This window comes from Puma concolor, chromosome A2 (assembly GCF_028749965.1).
Source record: "Puma concolor isolate L17-30 chromosome A2, mPumCon1.1.hap2, whole genome shotgun sequence".
NCBI lineage: Eukaryota > Metazoa > Chordata > Mammalia > Carnivora > Felidae > Puma > Puma concolor.
The window spans coordinates 105813550-105832157 of NC_141668.1; the positions used below are offsets into that span (position 1 = coordinate 105813550).

At 35.9% G+C, this 18608-nt stretch overlaps 1 protein-coding gene and 1 pseudogene across 3 annotated transcripts in view; one reads left to right on the top strand and one right to left on the bottom strand.

Moving 5' to 3' along the window:
- ZPBP (zona pellucida binding protein) overlaps window positions 1-18608 on the top strand; it is a 118557-nt gene that overhangs the window by 39209 nt on the left and 60740 nt on the right. For all 3 annotated transcript variants that reach the window (XM_086697118.1, XM_086697117.1, XM_086697119.1), the window contains one exon: window positions 14312-14388. In XM_086697118.1, coding sequence (XP_086553244.1) covers window positions 14312-14388 — 77 coding nt within the window. The remainder of the gene's footprint in view (window positions 1-14311; window positions 14389-18608) is intronic.
- On the bottom strand, window positions 15227-17455 carry LOC112859624 (60 kDa heat shock protein, mitochondrial pseudogene; annotated as a pseudogene).

Here is an 18608-nt window from a genome sequence, read left to right on the forward strand (position 1 = left end):
TGAAGTTGGTTGCAGTTCCATGGGTTTTAGCATCTATCTTTCCATTTTTGCCAGAAAAGGCCATTAGGGTTTTGGTAGGGAATGCCCTGAACCAACTGATAGCTTTAGATAGTATTAACACCTTAACAATATTAAGTCTTCCAGTCTGCGAATACAGGATATCTTTCCATTTATTTAGGACTTTGTCTTAGACCATTGAGCTGCTGTAACAAAATACCACAGACTGGGTAGCTTATAAACAATGGAAATGAGGGGTGCCTTGGTGGTTCAGTCAGTTAAGCGTCTGACTTCGGCTCAGGTCATGATCTCGTCGTCTGTGAGTTCGAGCCCCGCGTTGGGCTCTGTGCAGACAGCTCAGAGCCTGGAGCCTGGTTTGGATTCTGTGTCTCTCTCTCTCTCTCTCTCTCTGCCCCTCCCCTGCTCATGCTCTTTCTCTCTCTCAAAATAAATAAACATTTAAAGAAAACAGTGGAAATTTATTTCTCACATTTTTGGAAGCTGGAATTCTGAGATCAGGGTGGCATCACGTTCAGGAAGGATGCTTTTCAGGTGTGCAGACTTCTCATTATATTCTCACATAGCAGGAGAAGCCAGGGATCTCTCTGGAGGGACTTTTGCAAGAGTACTTGTAACCCCATGCATAAAAGCACTACTCTCGTGACCTAAGAACCTCCCAAAGACCCCCACCTCCTAATATCATCACATTGGGCATTTGGATTTCAAGATACGAATTTGGGGGGCAGATACACATATTGAGGCCATAGCAGATTTATTTAATTTCTCTCAGCAATGTTTTGTACTTTCCAGTGTGTTAAGTATTGCACCTCTTGATGGATTTATCACTATGTACTGATTTATTCTTTTTGATGCTGTTGTGAGTGCATTTTGTAATTTATTTTGACATTGTTCATTGCTAGTATGTAGAAATTCACTAATTTTTGTGTGTTTTCTTGCATCTTGGTTGAAGTAATTTGTTAGCTCTTGGTTGAAGTAATTTGTTAGCTCTGTGTTTTTTTGTGTCTGTGCTTGGAATTTTTAGTTTTTTCCATATAGAAGATAATGTTACCTGAGGATAACAATAGCTTTGCTTCTTGGCTTTCAACTTGTATAATTTTTATCTCTTTTTCTTGCCAAATTGATTTTGCTAGCCTAGTCAGTATACTGTTTATTAGAAGTGGCACAAGTAAACATCCTTGAATTGCTTGTAATCCTAGGGGGAAAGCTGACATCTCACACTATTGAATATAATATTGGCTATGGGCTTTTCATAAAAGTTCTTCATCAGGTTGAAGCAGTTCGTTTCAATTCCGAGTTTGAGTGTATTTATCATGAAACTGTCAGATTTTGTCAGATGTTTCTTCTTTATCAAATGAGATTATCCTTTTTTTTTTTTTACCCCTTCTATGAATGCATGTGTTATAATTTTTGATTTTCATATGGTGAACTGTCTTTGCATTCCTGGGAAATATCCCACTTAGGGTGTAAATTCCTTTGGTATGCTACTGGAATTTGTTCATTACTATATTATATGGAGAATGTTTGCATTCATAAATTGGCCCAGAGTTTTCTTGTGATGTCCTTTTCTGGCTTTGGTGTCAGGGTAATGTTGGCTTCATGAAATTAGGTAGGAAGTGTCCCTTTTCTATTCTTCCAGAAGAGATTGAGAGTTTCTCTAATTACTCTTGATAGAATATACCACTGAAGCCATTGAATCCTGAGTTTTTCTTTATTGGGAGGTTGTTAATTACTGATTTGATCTTTTCTTGTTGTTATATGCTTATTCATATTTTATGTTTCTTTGTGACTCAGTTTAGGTGGTTTATATTTCCATCTCTTTCATCTAGGGTATCATATTTTTGCATATAGTTATACATAATATTCTCTTATAATTCTTTTTATTTATGAAAGGTAGATAGGTAGTAATTCCCTTCTTTAATTTCTTTTTTCTTTTTTTTTGTAATTTTTTTTTTAACGTTTATTTATTTTTGAGACAGGGAGAGACAGAGCATGGATGGGGGAGGGTCAGAGAAAGAGGGAGACACAGAATCTGAAACAGGCTCCAGGCTCTGAGCCGTCAGCACAGAGCCCGACGCGGGGCTCAAACTCACGGACCGCGAGATCATGACCTGAGCCGGAGTCGGACGCTTAACCGACTGAGCCACCCAGGCACCCCATAATTTCTTTTTTTCTTTGGTTAGGTGGTGATCAATATTGTAGATCTTTTTAAGGAACCAACTTTTTTTGTTTTCCTTGATTTTATTGTTTTTTTCTATTCTCTATTTTGTTTATACCTGTTCTATTTTGTATTGTTTCCTTCTTTCTGCTGTTTTTGATTACAGATTTTCTATACGGATTTTCTGATTTTAATTTTCTTGATTTCTGGTTTTTGGTTTTGTTTTGTTTGTTTTTGTTTTTGTTTTTGTTTTTCTTTTTTTTTTTTTTTTTTAATTTTTTTTTTCAACGTTTATTTATTTTTGGGACAGAGAGAGACAGAGCATGAACGAGGGAGGGGCAGAGAGAGAGGGAGACACAGAATCAGAAACAGGCTCCAGGCTCCGAGCCATCAGCCCAGAGCCCGACGCGGGGCTTGAACTCACGGACCGCGAGATCATGACCTGGCTGAAGTCGGACGCTTAACCGACTGCGCCACCTAGGCGCCCCTTGTTTTTGTTTTTCTAATTCCCCTGACTTTTATTATTGATTCCAGTTACTCAGTGTTTTTAAATTTTTTTCTAATTTGCATTTTTTTAAGTTTTTATTTAAATTCCAGTTAGTTAACATATGATGTGTAGTATTAGTTTCAGGTGTACAACATAGTGATTCAGCACTTCCATGCAACACCTGGTGTTCATCACAGGTACACATTCTGAATTTTATATTTCTGTTCTTCTGATTGAATTTGTCCTTTTTTGGTTTCCTTAAGATAAAAACTTTATTTAATTTAAATTGTTCTTCTCTTCTAGTATTTGAGTTCAGTACTATAAATTTCTCTCTAAGCCCTGCTTTTACTGTATCCTACAAATTTTGATAAGTTGTATATTTACTTTCATTTGGTCCAGAATATTTGAAAATTGATCGGGACTTATTTTATTCATGTGGTATATATTGGTCTGTTGTTTAAGGTGCAAGAATCTTCCAGCTCTCTTTCTATCATGTATTTCTCGTTTAATTCCGTTGCAGCCTGAGAGCATGTATTGTATCGTTCCTCTTTCAAAACATTTTTCAAAACGTGTTCAGTGGTCCGGAGTGTTGTCTGTCGTGGTGAAAGGTGCATGTGCTCCAGAAGAATTTGTATTCTCCTGCTGGATGAGGCATCCTATAATTGTCAATTGGATGCATTTGACTGATGTTGCTCTTCAGGTCCACTGTGTTGTTACTGATATTTTACCTTCTGGATTTGTCACAGATTGATCAGAGTTGTTGAAGTGCCCATCTCTATTAGCATAGTGCTCCACTGTCCTTGTGGTTTTATTAGTTTTGGCCTCCCATTTCTACATACTATGTTATTAGGCTTGTACTCGTTAAGGATTGTCTGTCTTCTTGGAAAAATGACACCTTTATCATATATAATAACCTTAATTGTGATAACTTTTCTTTTCCTGATGTTTTATCTACAATGAAAATTAATATTACTGTTCCAGCTTTCTTTTGATTTGAGTTTGTGTGTATATCTTCCCCTACCCCTTTAATCTTCATCTACCAGTGTCTTTGTGTTTAAAGTGGGTTTCTTGAAGATGAGATATAATTAGGTGGGTTTTTTTTGAAAATTCATTCTGGCGGTCTTTTTAATTGGTGTATTTAAACCGTTGACTCAAAATCAGTATCGATGGGGTTGGATTGAGATCCGCCACATTTGTTACTGTTTTGTGTTTGCTGCCCCTTGTCTTTTGTTTCTTTTTTTGTCTTTACTTTTTCTGTGTTCTCTGCTTTTAATTGAGCATACGTATGATTCGGTTTTTTTATAACAGAATTCCCAAATTTGTTCTCCCTTCCCCTTACAACAACACTGTTGTGTACTTAATTGTCCCTAAGCTTTAATCCACTGTACGATGTTCACATTATTTGGAACAAGCTATTTATTGTCCGTTTAATGTTAATATTACCTTCGCTTTTTACTTCTCTAATGATATTTATTTAGATACAAGTTTTGGACATATGTTGTTTTCCTTCTCTGTGAAGAACTTCTTTTCACGTTTCTTGCCAGGCAGCATTTCTGGTGACAGATTTTCTCAAGTTTTGTTTATCTGAGAAAGTCTTTTTTTCTTCTTCAGTTTTGAAGGATAATTGCACTGGATTCAGCCTTTTAGTTTGGTGGCAGTTTTTCTTTCAATACTTAGATTTACTCACTCTACTCTCTTCTTGCTTGCATGGTTCCTGAAGAGAAGGTTGGCTTAATACTTTTTGAAAATAGTTTCTATTTTTTATTGTGGTCAAATACACATGACATAAAATTTGCCTTCACTATTTCAAATACACAGATAAGTGGTATTAAATACATTCATGGTTTTGTGTCATTGTCATCATCATCCATCTCCAAAACCCTTTTCATCGTAGAAAACTGATTCTTTATCCTCATTAAATAAAGTCCCTATTCTCTTCGCAGCCCCAGGCATCCATCATTCTACTTTCTATTGCTGTGATTTTAATGATCTCATATAAGTGGAATCGTACAGTCATTTTCTTTTTGTTACTGGCTTATTTCACTTACTGTAATGTCCCCACGGTTGATTCATGTTGTTACATATGTCAGAATGTCCCTCCTTTTTAAGGCTGAGTAATATTTCATGTACACACACACACACACACACACACACACACACACACACACACACATTTTGCTTATCCATTCATCCACTGAAGGCCCTTAGCTTGCTTTCAAGCTTAGCTGTTGTGAATAATGCTGCTTATGGGTGTATGCGTATCTCTTTGAGACACCACCTTCAGTTGTTTGGAGTGATACTTATAAGTAGATTTGCTGGATTGTTGTAAGTGTATTCTTATAAATATATATGGTAATTCTGTATTGATTTCTTTAAGGAACTGCTTTAGTTTTCCACAGTGGCTACAACATTTACCATTCTCAATAACAGTGCATAGGAGTTCTCATTCACCATGTCTTCACCAGCACTAGTTCTTTTTTTTTTTTTTTAATGCTTATTTATTTATGTTTGAGAATGAGAAAGAGAGAGCACAGAGAGAGGGAGACACAGAATCCGAAGCAGGCTCCAGGCTCTGAGTTGTCAACCCAGAGCCCGACACAGGGCTTGAACCCACGAACTGTGAGATCATGACCTGAGTCGAAGTCAGACGCTCACCTGACTGAGCCACCCAGGTGCCCCATTTTTTTTTTTATTTTCATAGTAACCATTCTAATGGGTACGAGGCAGCATCTCATTATAGTTTTGGTTTGCATTTACTTAATAATTAATGATTCTTGAATACCTTTTCATGAGTTTATTGGCTGTTTGTACATTTTCTTGAAAGAAATGTCTGTTCGGTTCCATTGTCCATTTTTGAACCAGGTTGGTATCTTTTTATTTAATTTTATGATTTTTCTGTGTATTCTGTATATTAATCTGTTATCAGATCTCAATTTGCAAGTAGTTTCTCCCATTCTGTACATTGCTCTTAACTCTATTAATATTGTCTTTTGATGTACAATTTTTCAACTTTTCATGAAGTTTGTCTAGTTTATTTTATTGCCCTTACCTTTGGTGCCATATGTGAGAAATCATTGCCACATCCAGTGCTGTGAAGCTTTTGCCCTATACTTGCTTCTGACAGCGTTTTGGATCTTACATTTAGGCCTTTGATCTATTTTGAGTTAATTTTTGTATATGGTATTAGGTAAAGGTTCAAATTCATTCTCTTACCTGTGGATGTCCATTTTCCCAGCACCGTTTGTTGGAAAGACTTTCCTTTCCCCATTGAATCATCTTGGCACCCTTATCAAAAATCATTTGACTGTATATGTGAGGGCTTTCTTCGTGTCTAACTCTTCCACTGGTCCGTATGACTGTCTTTATGCCAGTTCTATGCTGTTTTGGTTGCTATAGTTTTTTTAGTAAGTTTTGAAATCAAGAATTGTGATGCTTTCAGCTTTGTTCATTTTCAAGATTGTGTTGGCTATTCCAGTCACTTGTGATTCCATATGAATTTTAGGGTAGGTTTTTCTATTTTTACAAAAACATCATTGGAATTTTGGTATGATTGCACGGAATCTATAGGCTGCTTTGTGTGGTGTTGACAGTTTAACAGTATTAGGTCTTCCGATCTGTGAACATGGGCATATTTCCATTTATTTTTGTCTTCTTCATTTTCTCACATCAGTGCTTTATAATTTTCATCATGTAAGTTGTTCACCTTCTTGGTTAATTCCTGAGTATTTTTTTTATAATATTGTAAATGAAATTGTTTTCATAATTTCTTCTTCATACTATTGGGTGTAGTTTTAGAAATGCACCTGACTTTGTATCTGGCAAGTTTGTTGAATTTATTTGTTTGTATAGTTTTATTTCTGGAATCTTTATTTCTACATATAATGTTATATCATCCATGAATAGGAATAACTTCACTTCCTTTCCAGTTTGAAACTTTTTATTTCTTTTTCTTGCCTTACTGCACTGGCTAGAACTTCTAGTACTTTGTTGAACAGAAATGGCAGAAGTCCACATCCTTGTTTTTTTCCTCATCTTCAAGGAAAAGCTTTTAGTCTTTTACCACTGAATATGATTTTGGCTGTTGCTGGTGTGTGTGTGTGTGTGTATCTTTTATTATATGGTGGGATTTTCCTCCTGCTTCTATATTGTTGAGTATTTTTTTCATGAAAGGGTGTTGAATTTTGTAAAATGGCTTTTTTGCATCAAATGAGATGGGTATGTGTGTTTTTAGCCCCTTTATTCTGTTAATGTGGTGTCTTACATTGCTTTTTGTATGTTGATCCATCCTTGCGTTCTGGTAGTAAATCCCACTTAATCATGGTGTATTACTCTGTGAATATGCTCCTGAATTCAGTTTGCTAGTATTTTGTTGAGGAATTGTGCATCAGTGTTTATTAGTGATACAGATCTGCTGTTATTTTCTTTTCTTATAGTATCTTTGTCTGCTTTTTGTGTTATAGTGATGCTGGCCTCATAGGATGAATTTGGAAGTGTTCCTTCCTCTTCTGCTTTTTGGAAGAGTTTGAGAAGGGTTGGTATTGATTCTTCTTTAAATTGTTGTAAGAATTTGCCATTGAAGTCCTCCAATCCTGGGTTTCTCTTCTCAGTTCTGTTTTCCTTTAGAAATTGTCATAGTCTGGTATTAGGTACATGAATTAGGTGCATACATGTTTATAATTTTTACATATTACCACTCTATTAAATCTATTATTAATATATAATGTTCTCTTTTATACCCTTTTTTGATTTCAAGCTTATTTTGTCTCATATTTGTGTAGTCACCCCTGCTCTCTTTTTGTTACTGTTTTCATGGAGTATCATTTTCCATCCTTCCACTTTCAGTGTACTTGTGTTTTTGTATCTAAAGTGAGCCTCTTGCAGACAGCACGTTGTTGGATTATGGCTGTTTTATTCATTCTGTCAATCCCTGTTTTTTGAGTTGAGAGTTTAATTCATTTACTTTTAAAGTGATTACCCATAGTATAGGCTTTACTTCTGCCATGTTGCTTCTTGTTTTCTATTTTGTTCCTCATTTTCTTCATTATAGCCTTCTTCTTTTTTTTTTTTTTTAAAGTTTATTTATTTTGAGAGAGAGAGAGCACATGCGCAGGGGCAGAGAGAGGGAGAGAATCGCACGCTGTCAGCCCAGAGCTGGACACCAGGCTCCATCTCACGAACTGTGAGGTCATGACCTGAGCCTAAGTGAAGAGTCAGACTCTTAACCAACTGAGCCACCCAGGCACCCCAGTTACAATCTTCTTTTGTGTGTAGTTGACTTTTTGTACTTAAATGTTTAAAGCTTGCTTTATTTTCTTTTGTGTATGTTCTATAGGTATTTTCTTTGTTGTCAAAATGGGAGTTACATTTAACATCCTAATGTCATAACGCTAATTTGAATTTATACCAGCATAATGTTAGTACCGTTTGGAAACTCTCCTTCAGCAGTTCTGTTCCCACCCCTTTCAGTTGTTGATGACATAAAATTATGACTTTATATATTGACCCAAAATATAAACTAATATTTCAGATGAATTTAGTCTCTCAAATTGTGTAGAAAGTAAAATGTGAAGTTACAAAACAACGTTGCAGTCATACTACCTTTAGGCTGTTTTTTAATCATGTCAATATTACTGTTATAATCCAGTCTTACAATAATAGCAGCTTTTAGCATCACTCATACATTGACCTTTATTGAGATCTTTATTCACATGGCTTTGAATTTCTGTCTCGTGTCCTTCCTTTCACCCTGTACGACTCCCTTGACCATTTCTTGGAGGGCAGATCTAGTGGTAGCAGAGTCCCTCAGCTTTTGTTCATCTGGGAACGTCTTAATTCCTCCCTTACTCTTGAAAGACAGTTTTGCATGTTGTAAGATTCTTGGTTGACATTTAAAAAAAACAACTTTTAGCACTTTTATTATATCAGCCCAGGACATTTGGCCTCTAAAAGCTTTTATGTGAAATCTGCTCAGAACCTTATTGAGGATCCGTTGTATGTGACAGGTTACTTCTCTCTTCCTGCTCTCATGATTCTTTGTCTTTCAGAAGCTTCATTATAATGTGGCCTCATGTGAGTCTTTTTGAGTTTACCTTACTTGGTATTTGTTGAGCTTCTAGATGTTTATATTCATCATTTCATCAAGTTTGAGAAGTTTTCAGCCACTGTTTATTAAAATACTTTCTCTGTCACTTTCTTTTCCTTCTGGGACTCCCACAGTGTAGATTTTCATCCATTTGATGATGTTCAAAAGTTTTCTTAAGTTCTGATCACTTTCCCTCGGTTTTTTTCTTTTCTTTAGATTTGATAATTTCTAATGTTCTGTTTTTAGGTTGGCTGATTTGTTTCTTCTGCCTGATCAGATCTGCCTTCAGATCAGTTATTCACTTCAGTTCTCATACTTAGCAGCTCCAGGATTGCTTTTTAGTTTCCTGTCTCTTCAATATTTCCATTTGTTTGTACAGAATTTTGACTTTATCCACACCTACTCTGATTTTTTTCCTCATCTTCAGGAGGGTTGTTTTATACGGGAGAACCTCTTGGGACGAATGGAGGCCTAAACTTACGAACCCTGTGGAGGGCCCTGTAAGACAGAACTCCCCTAGAGTTTCTGATACTTGAGTTTGCTCGCTGTGAGCCTTCAACAGATTCTGAGTTACAGATTCTGAATTACAGTTTTCTTACTGGTACTAGCTCCCCTGGCCGGCTCTTGGGGCTTCTCCTGGTGAGCAATAGTTAACCTGTATCCACCCATTTTTCTCTACAATTTTGTGGACAGCAGTTTTCCCGGAGACCTTACTTATTTGGTGAATCAAAGAAGAGTTTTTGAGTTTCAATGTGTGTACCTCTTACGAGGATGGGAGTGATGGCATCCAGGTTCCTTTCATGGTGGACTGTAAACCAGTAGTTCTCTCAGATCTTTTTTGTTTTCTTAATGCTTCTGTTACTGATTTTTTTGTGTTTAATTGACTATAAAATATCATTTTGGTTTTATTCTCATTTCCTTTTCTGAACGTATCTAGTTATTCTCTTGGCAGCCACCGTGCATTTTACAATTAACATCTTGAATGTATAACTATATAGTTTGGATTAACACTAGCCTAGTATGAGCAGTGTACCAAAACTCTGCTCCAGGATAGTTTGTTCCTTCCCCTCTATGGTGTGCTCAGTGATTGCATTTTTATATACGTTGTTTACCATTAACATAGATTTATGACTATTGTCTTATGTATTTATTTTTAATCACATACATGAAAAAAGTGGAGTTAAAAAAATAAAAACACAGCAATATTGCCTTTTACCTGTGTAGTTAACTTTACAACTGTTATTTATTTCTTTGTATAGCATCAAATTATTATCTGTTGTCCTGTTACTATCTAATGTCTCAAACACTGTGTTTGGAATATTTTACTTTCTTCTTCATTTCTGAATGCTAGTTTTCCAGGATTCTTGGTTGAAAGTGTTTTTTCTTTTAATGCTTTAAATATGTTATCTCACTGCCTTTGAACCTCCATGGTTTTTTTTACAAGAAATCTGCGATTAATCTTTTTATGCACTTGAAGGAAGTGACAAGTTTTTTGTTTTTTTTTTTTCTTCTCTCTCTTTCTGCTTTCCAGATTATCTCTTTGATTTTTGACAGTTTGGTTATAATCTCTTTCACTGTTGAATCCCTTGCATATATCTTGCTTCAATTCCATTGATCTTTTTGGATATGTGATTCATGTCTTTTATCAAATTGGGACACTTTTGGCTATTATTTTTTCAGGTGTTCTTCAAGTATTTTCCTTTCTCTTTTTCTTTTTCTCTTTCTTTTTCTTTTTTTTTTTCTCAACTAGGACCCCCATTATGCTTATGTTAGTACACCTGAAGTCCAACAGTCTCTTAGGCCTTCAGTTCTTTTCCTGCTTTTTCTTCTTGCTCCTCTTAACTGGATACTTTCAGTTTATCTATCCTCAAATTCACAGGTTCTTTCTTTCACAAGATCAATTGAAAACCTGTAGTGAGTTCTTCATTTTAGTTGTTGTAATTGTTAGTTCCAGAATTTCTGTTTGGTCTCCTTTTATATAATCTTTTACTTTCTTAATATGATATATTTGTTGAGAAATCATTTTCCTTTTTGTTGTTGTTCTCTGTTCATTATTTCCTTTAGCTTTTTGAGTATATTCAATCCAGTTGGTATGGAATATTTATTTGTCTAATAGTTAAAATTTCTGTGCTTCCTCAGGGATAGTTTGTTTGTTTGTTTGTTTGTTTGTTTTCGTGAATGGTTCATACTGTCTTCTTTCATTCCTTGTAATTTTTTTTTTTGAAAACTGTAGGTAGTTACCATGAAACCAGATTCTTCCACCTCTTTTGTGTCTGTTGTTATTGTTCATAGGTGTTGTGGTTGTTGGTTTAGTGACTTATCTAAACTACCTTTGCAAAGACTGTTCTTTGTTGTGTGTGATCTCTCAGGTCTCCTGTCCTTTAGCTTGATGTTAGTGTTCTGATAAGAGATTCCTTAAGTGCTGTGCTTAAGTCACCTTTCTTGATTCAGGTTCTTTTGAATCAATGATTCAGAGACCATTGATTGAAAAACCATTTGATTCTTCTAATTGTAAAAATTCAGCTATTTTCCAGAGTTTCAGCAAAGTTGACTCTGACTGTTTTGGGTTATTTTTGTCAGCATTTCTGTGGTAGGACATGGCTTGAAGTATCCGAAATCACCATATTACTGACATAATTTCTTTTTCATTTTGTAGAAAGTTTAATCTAAAAAAACAAAACAGGCATAGTTTCATACAGGGTGAGGTTAGCCATCTAGCCTAAGTAAAGTAGGTATATCATAGGCAGGAGTTCAGGAAGAAATTGTGCTGTCTCAGATCCAGAGAACTGATCGAGTGAACTGATCTAGGGAGTGTGAGCGTTATGTGGTTTATCTAACATGGTGGAGGAAACTATACTGCCCGTTGGCCCTTACTAGCTTTGTACTGGATTTTAACTTAAACATTCTACATGTTGGTGACTTGATTGATCACTGTCCGTACTGACTGATCCTGAAGACTGGATAATTTCTGTTGATTCTGTGTTACTATTTCCAACAATTTTGATTTAGCGTAATAAATAGTAGATTTTAATGAATTTTTTTATTTGCCTTAAAATTTTATAAGGATTTAAATTAAAAATAAAATTGTGGGGGCGCCTGGGTGGCTTAGTCAGTTAAGCATCTAACTTCAGCTCAGGTCATGATCTCACAGTTTGTGAGTTCAAGCCCTGCATCAGGCTCTGTGCTGACAGGTCAGCTCAGAGCCTGGAGCCTGCTTCGGTTTCTGTGTCTCCCTCTCTCTCTGCCCTACCCCCACTGGCGCTCTGTCTCTCTCTCTAAAATAAACATTAAAAAGTTAAAAAAATAAAATTGTGTATCTTCATGATGATCCGATCTCATAATCATATTATGTTAAATTGGTAGACTCTGGTCTACCATCTTCTGCATTACTTCATGAGCAGTAGCTTCAAAAGCAAGCATTACCTTGGGTGAATAATATTTTAAATATTTGGCTACAATTTGAAAATGCTTTCTTTAAATCCATTGTATATTTTTGATACATAAATTTAGAAATTTTACATTCCCTGGGTCTGGTTTTAGGATGGTCTCATTTTAAAAGGATTTAAAGTAAAAATAGTCCATAAAAAAAAAAAAAAAACAAAACCTCCTTTTTTTTTCCCCCCTCCAAATCTACAACCCAACTTGGAGGTCTGCTTCAGCTCAAACATCTTGTTCTGTTTGCTTTTATAAAATCACCCAGATGTGGTTTGTCTTTTTTGTGATATTTGATAATTCTTTGTGATATTAATTCAGATGAAAGCAGGGAAGTTACATAATGTGTCTGGTTTGGGGAGAATACTGAAGGGGCGCCTGGGTGGCTCAGTTGGTTAAGTGTTCAACTCTTGATTTCCACTCAGGTCATGATCTTGCGGTTCGTGAGATCAAGCCCTGTGTTGGGCTCAGCACTGACAGCATGGAGTCTGCTTGGGATTCTCCTTTCCCCTGTGCGTGCATGCTCTCTCTCAATTGTAATTGTCAAAATAAATAAACTTAAATAAAAATAAAAAAGAATACTGAAATAATGAAGATTGCCCAATATTCTACAAGTGTATTCTGCATTTATTAGTACTTCTGTGGTCAATTTTATTACCTTCTTATCAACACTTATCCATCCAACATATTTTACATAACATATCAGGCAAAGTCAGTAATATAGAGCAAGGATCTTTCTTCAAGAAGGTCATATTCTACTTAAAGGAAGATGTCACGTAACAGTAGTACAGCAAATACTGTGGCAGAAATTCCAGGTGTTCTTTGGGTGCTATGAAAGTAGAGATGTCATTAGGAGATAAACAGTTAAGGAGACCCATGAAATTATTGGTGTTTTAAAAGAATTCCATGCAGAAAAGCAACTTAAAGTCATGTATAAAGACAACACAGAGTATATCTAGGAAACATTCTAGAATGGCTAATGGGTAGGATATGATTGAGAATTTGGAGAAAGTAAAATAGTCATGATTGCTTGTGGTTAGAGAAGAGCTTAGATTGTTAAGACTGACATATTTATATTTAAAATTTTTTTTTAATGTTTATTTATTTTTGAGAGAGACAGAGACAGAATGCGAGTGGGTTAGGGACAGAGAGAGAGGGAGACACAGAATCCAAAGCAGGCTCCAGGCTCTGAGCTGTCAGCACGGAGCCCGACATGGGGCTTGAACTCACTAGCTGTGAGATCATGACCTGAGCTGAAGTCAGACGCTCAACTGACTGAGCCACCCAGGCGCCCCTGACATATTTATATTTTAAATCTTATTTTTACAACTGGAAAGAATAGCAAAATCATAATATTTAGCCTGTTGTTTTACAGAGCAGAGAGCAGAAGTCTCAAGGAGATAGTAAATAATGTGCCTGGGTTTCTTGATGATAGACCTAGGGGTAGAAATCAGACTTTGTATATTTTGGTCCATAGTGAAGTAACTGAGGGTTTTAGAACCCTGGTAATTAGGTTGATGAGGTAATTTAGAAAGATTAATAGAAATCTCTAAAGTCCTCTTTTTCTTATTCCCCTTTTGGTTTTTATGTCTTTGCAAATTTTTTATATCTTCCATGTTCCTCAGTCAAGTAAGGTGTAGTTATTCATGGTAGTCTCTTAATGATCCTTTGAATTCCCATGTTACCGGTTATAGTGTCTCCTTGTTTATTTATAATTTTGTTGGTTTGGGACATTTCTTTTTTCCTTGGTTAGCTTTCCTAAGAGGTTGCCAATTTTGTTTCCTTTTCAGAGGAGCAACTAACTCTTACTTTGGTGAAGCTTTTCTATGATTTTTCTGTTGTTTATTTCATACATTTCTGTTCTAGTCTTTATTGTTATGATCAGGCATTGTTATTGTTACTATCATTATTATTAATTCTTAGGATCAGTATAATAGTGAGGTTTTCCTGATTCATATTAAAAAACTTTTTGGCTTAGGTTTGTAGCTAAAAAGAGTAGTTTAACATTAGGAAAATTGCTTAATTACGAGTGGAAGAGAAGTATTAGATAAATCATCTGTTTTATATTTCAAAATCCAGTTTTAATATTATGATACAGTACTTTGGGCCCATGATAAAATAAAATGTATTTTCTCAGTTTCATCTCTAGACACTGAAAAAGGACCTAAGCCATGTGCAGACCATAATTGTGAATCTTCCAAAAGACTGTCTAAGGTATGTTATGTGAGGCTGGAGAAAGAAAACACCATGAACATGCTCAGTGTGTAAGTAAGCACTTCAGCTGTTTTAGAAAACATCAAATCCAGCCCTGCACTTAGGAAGTTCAACAATAAAAATAAAACTTCAAATAATAAATGACAATAACTTAATAGAGTTATTATTTTTATGAAAAGCTTTAGAATTTAACATCTTGTGACTATATTAAGAAAGATGATTTTTCCACTTATTGGCCTTATTTGTTGTTCCATGTAATTAGTGTATATGTATACGTACATATATTAGTATGTTATATATACTATGTATATGTATATATGTATATTAGTGTGTATGTGTATATCTATGTAATTATAATTAAATCACATAGAGTCCTCTCAGTGCTTAGGCTAAAAATTATGCTGAAACTTCCAGCAGGTATTTTAATGTACTTTTCTCTCTCACATCATACTCCACGTATGTAACATACAGCAGTGTTTTCCTGTCTCTAATGACTCTTCAGTGATCATAAGCACTTTGTAAAAAGGTGATATTTTTGAATACTTAGAATATAAAATTATTTACATTATGATAGTTGTAAGGGTTTCCTGTTCAAGGTACAGGTATTGCATATTCAGGTCAATATCCATTACTTTTGCTCAGTGAAATTGATTGAAGGGGATGATTTCTTAACTTGCGCTTAGTAAGCCTCCTGAAATAGTATTGCTACATCATTGCTACATCATCAATCTGTATGTTTTCAAGTATTTCCATTTAAAATTTTTCCTTAGGGGTTATCTTTTACCTATGGGATAATTTTTTTTGTTTTTTTGGTTTTTTGGTTTTTTTTTTTTTTGAGTTTAAACAAATTTTTATTACACAAAGGTTGTCACATAATTGGATATTTCTCTACTTTGTACACAATTATTCTTACTCTCCACAGAAAGGCTGCTTCTTAACTTTTCATCTGGTGATGGCAAGCACTAAAATCCTGATTTTAACAGAATAATAGTAAAAATGCCTCAGTGATTTAAGTTGAAAGCAGTACATTGGTACATGGCTCTTGCATTCATTTATCAGGAATGTACAAATGTCTTTTTATTCAAAAATACAAAATAAATTATCTGTAGGCATGGACAATGACAGCAGTAAACCATTATATGTTGTCAACTGAAACCAGTAACTGATGGTTATAGTGATTTTCTTAAACATTAGCCAGCCTTTTCTTCAGTCATTTCCTTCAACTGACTTCTCTGAAGTTATTCTTGAGGGGCACTGCCTTGAGCTTCCTCTCACAGTTCATTAACAATGGTAAAGCGCTATTCTAGGAATTAGAACATGCCACCTCCCATACCACCTCCCATTCCTCCCATTCCGCCCATTCCAGGGTCCTTCTCTTCCTTAGGAATTTCGGTGACTACAACTTCTGCTGTAGTTAACAGAGAGGCCACTCCAGCAGCATCCAATAAAGCAGTTCTTACAACCTTAGTTGGATCAATGATTCCCTTTTCTACCATATTAACAAAATCTCCAGGCATAGCATCATAACCAACTTCTGAGGAACTCTGCATAATTTTCTCAACTATCAATGATCCTTCAACACCTGCATTCTTAGCAATGGTCATTGCAGGAATTTTGAGTGTTCTCTTAATGATTTCTATACCAATTTTTTGATCTTCATTAGCTGGAGTTATTGAATCCAAGGCTGGAATGCACCAAAGCAGGGCACAACCCCCTCCCAGAACAATGCCTTCTTCAACAGCAGCTCGGGTAGCATTGAGGGCATCTGTAACTCTGTCTTTTTTTTTCATTCACTTCAACATCGCTTGTGCCACCAACCTTCAGCACAGCTACTCCATCTGAGAGTTTTGCCAGACGTTCATTCAGTTTTTCCTTTTCATATTCACTAATTGTGATATCTAACTGTTCGATGATTTCTTGGATACGTTTTTCAATTTGAGCCTTGTCACCTTTTCCTTTTAAGAGCATGGCATCATCTTTGGTCACAATGACTTCTCCAACTTTTCCTAAGTCATGAGGCTGAACATCTTCAAGATTTAGAGTCAACCCTTCTTCTCCAAACACTGCACCACCAGTAGCAATAGCCATATCTTTAAGCTGGTTCTTTCTATTGTCACCAAAACCTGGAGCTTTGACAGCTACAACCTGAAGACCAACTTTCAGCCTATTCAGAACAAGAGCTTCTCCATCAACATCTTCAGCAATTATGACCAAGGGCTTACGGTGAGCATTGGCAATTTCAAGAGCAGGTACAATGGACTGGACACTAGAAATTTTCTTTTCACTCAACAGAACATAGGCATCTTGGAATTCACATTTCTGCCCTTTTGATGTATTAATAAAGTATGGAGAAATATAATCTCGATCAAATTTCATGCCTTCAGTAATTTCTAATTCATCATTTAGTGTTTTTCCATCCTTTACTGTGATGACACCTTTCCTTCCAACCTTTTTCATTGCATCAGAAATGATGTTGCCAATTTCTTTATCTCCATTTGCAGAAATGGTAGCAACCTGAGCAATTTCTTCAGGGGTTGTCACAGGTTTAGACTGCTTCTTAAGTTCAGCAATTACAGCATCAACAGCTAACATCACACCTTTCCTGATTTCCACTGGATTAGCACCTTTGCTAATCTTCTCGAAGCCTTCCTTGGCAATAGAGCGTGCCAGGACAGTAGCAGTAGTGGTGCCATCTCCAGCCTCTTCATTTGTGTTATTGGCAACGTCTTGAACAAGTTTAGCGCCAATATTTTTATATTTATCTTTTAAATCAATTGACTTTGCAACAGTCACACCGTCTTTTGTTACTTTGGGACTGCCCCAACTCTGTTCAATAATCACTGTTCTTCCCTTTGGCCCCATAGTAACAGCTACAGCATCAGCTAAAAGGTCTACACCTTGAAGCATTAAGGCTCGGGCATCTGCACCAAATTTTACATCTTTGGCATAGGCCCAAGTAAGATGAGGAGCCAGTGCCCTGGACACTGGCCTAATTTGGTGAAGTACTGCGGGTAATCGAAGCATTGCTGCGGGGCAGCGGCAGGGCGTGCGGATGATGAGGCAGGCTGTCGGAGGCGAGTGAGGGACCTTAACTTTTGAAATAGGAGTTATGTTATGGGGCACCAGGAACAGAGAGCAGTAAGTCTTATTTTTTTAATCTTATTTCTTAATCCATGAGTACTGTGCTAACCTTTATTATTAACACATCTTTTAGACTTCTACCAATCTTCAAACTTTTACATAGTCATAAACCTTCATTTCTTTGGTGATGGAGTGGGAATGTGTGTTCAAGCCTGGGAATTAGGAGTAGGGAAGGAAATGGACACATTTTATTAATTTTCTTCAAGATGCTCTCATGGTGCTACCCATTTGTAGTTTCCTTACGTCATTTAACATTGAGAGTCAATTTTATTTCTACTTTTTAAATAGAAACAAAAAATCAAATTCTGCAATCCATGAAGCTTGTAATAAGAAAGGTCTGCAATTTTATTAACTCCATTTGTTCGTTTAGAATGTTATTTGCTTATATTAGGTTGTCCCTGGAACATTCTGCCCTGTGACTTTTCCTTTCATTTGGATACTTTTTTTTTTTTTTTTTTGCTATTCATCTGTCCCTTTGCTTCCTTTTTTCTCTTCTGTCCTCCTTCCTGTTGTCCTTCTTTTCTTTCTTTTCTGGGCATAAAATGGTCTCTTTTTGTTTATTATCTCAAAATAAAGACTGGTGCTTTTCTGGCTTGATGGTAGTGTAATAGCAGTGTAATGGTTAGCATAATAATAAAAAGAATTCAGTAGCACCTGGGTGGCTCAGTCCTTTGAGCATCCAGCTTCACTTCAGGTCATGATCTCCTGGTAGGTGAATTGGAGCAGGCATCTGGCTCCCTGTGTCTCCCTCTCTCCCTCTGCCCCTCCCCAGCTAATGCTTTTCTCTCTCTCAAAAAATAAATAAACTTAAAAAAAAAAAAAGAATTCAGAATTTCCAGGCCAAAGTATTTTCAAAGAAGCATTTCTGGGGCCTTCATTTGCAGATCTGAAAAATTATTTAATATTACCTGCTTTAGTCTTCATTTCATTCAGTTTTCAACTTTAGGGCCTTTTCATTTTGCATTAGCTTCTTATTTATTGCTATAAGTACACTTCTTTGAACTTAGAAAGATCTAAGTAACTTGAAATTTTCCCCCAACTATGGTAAATTCAAACTTATCTTGGCATATTTGCTGCAG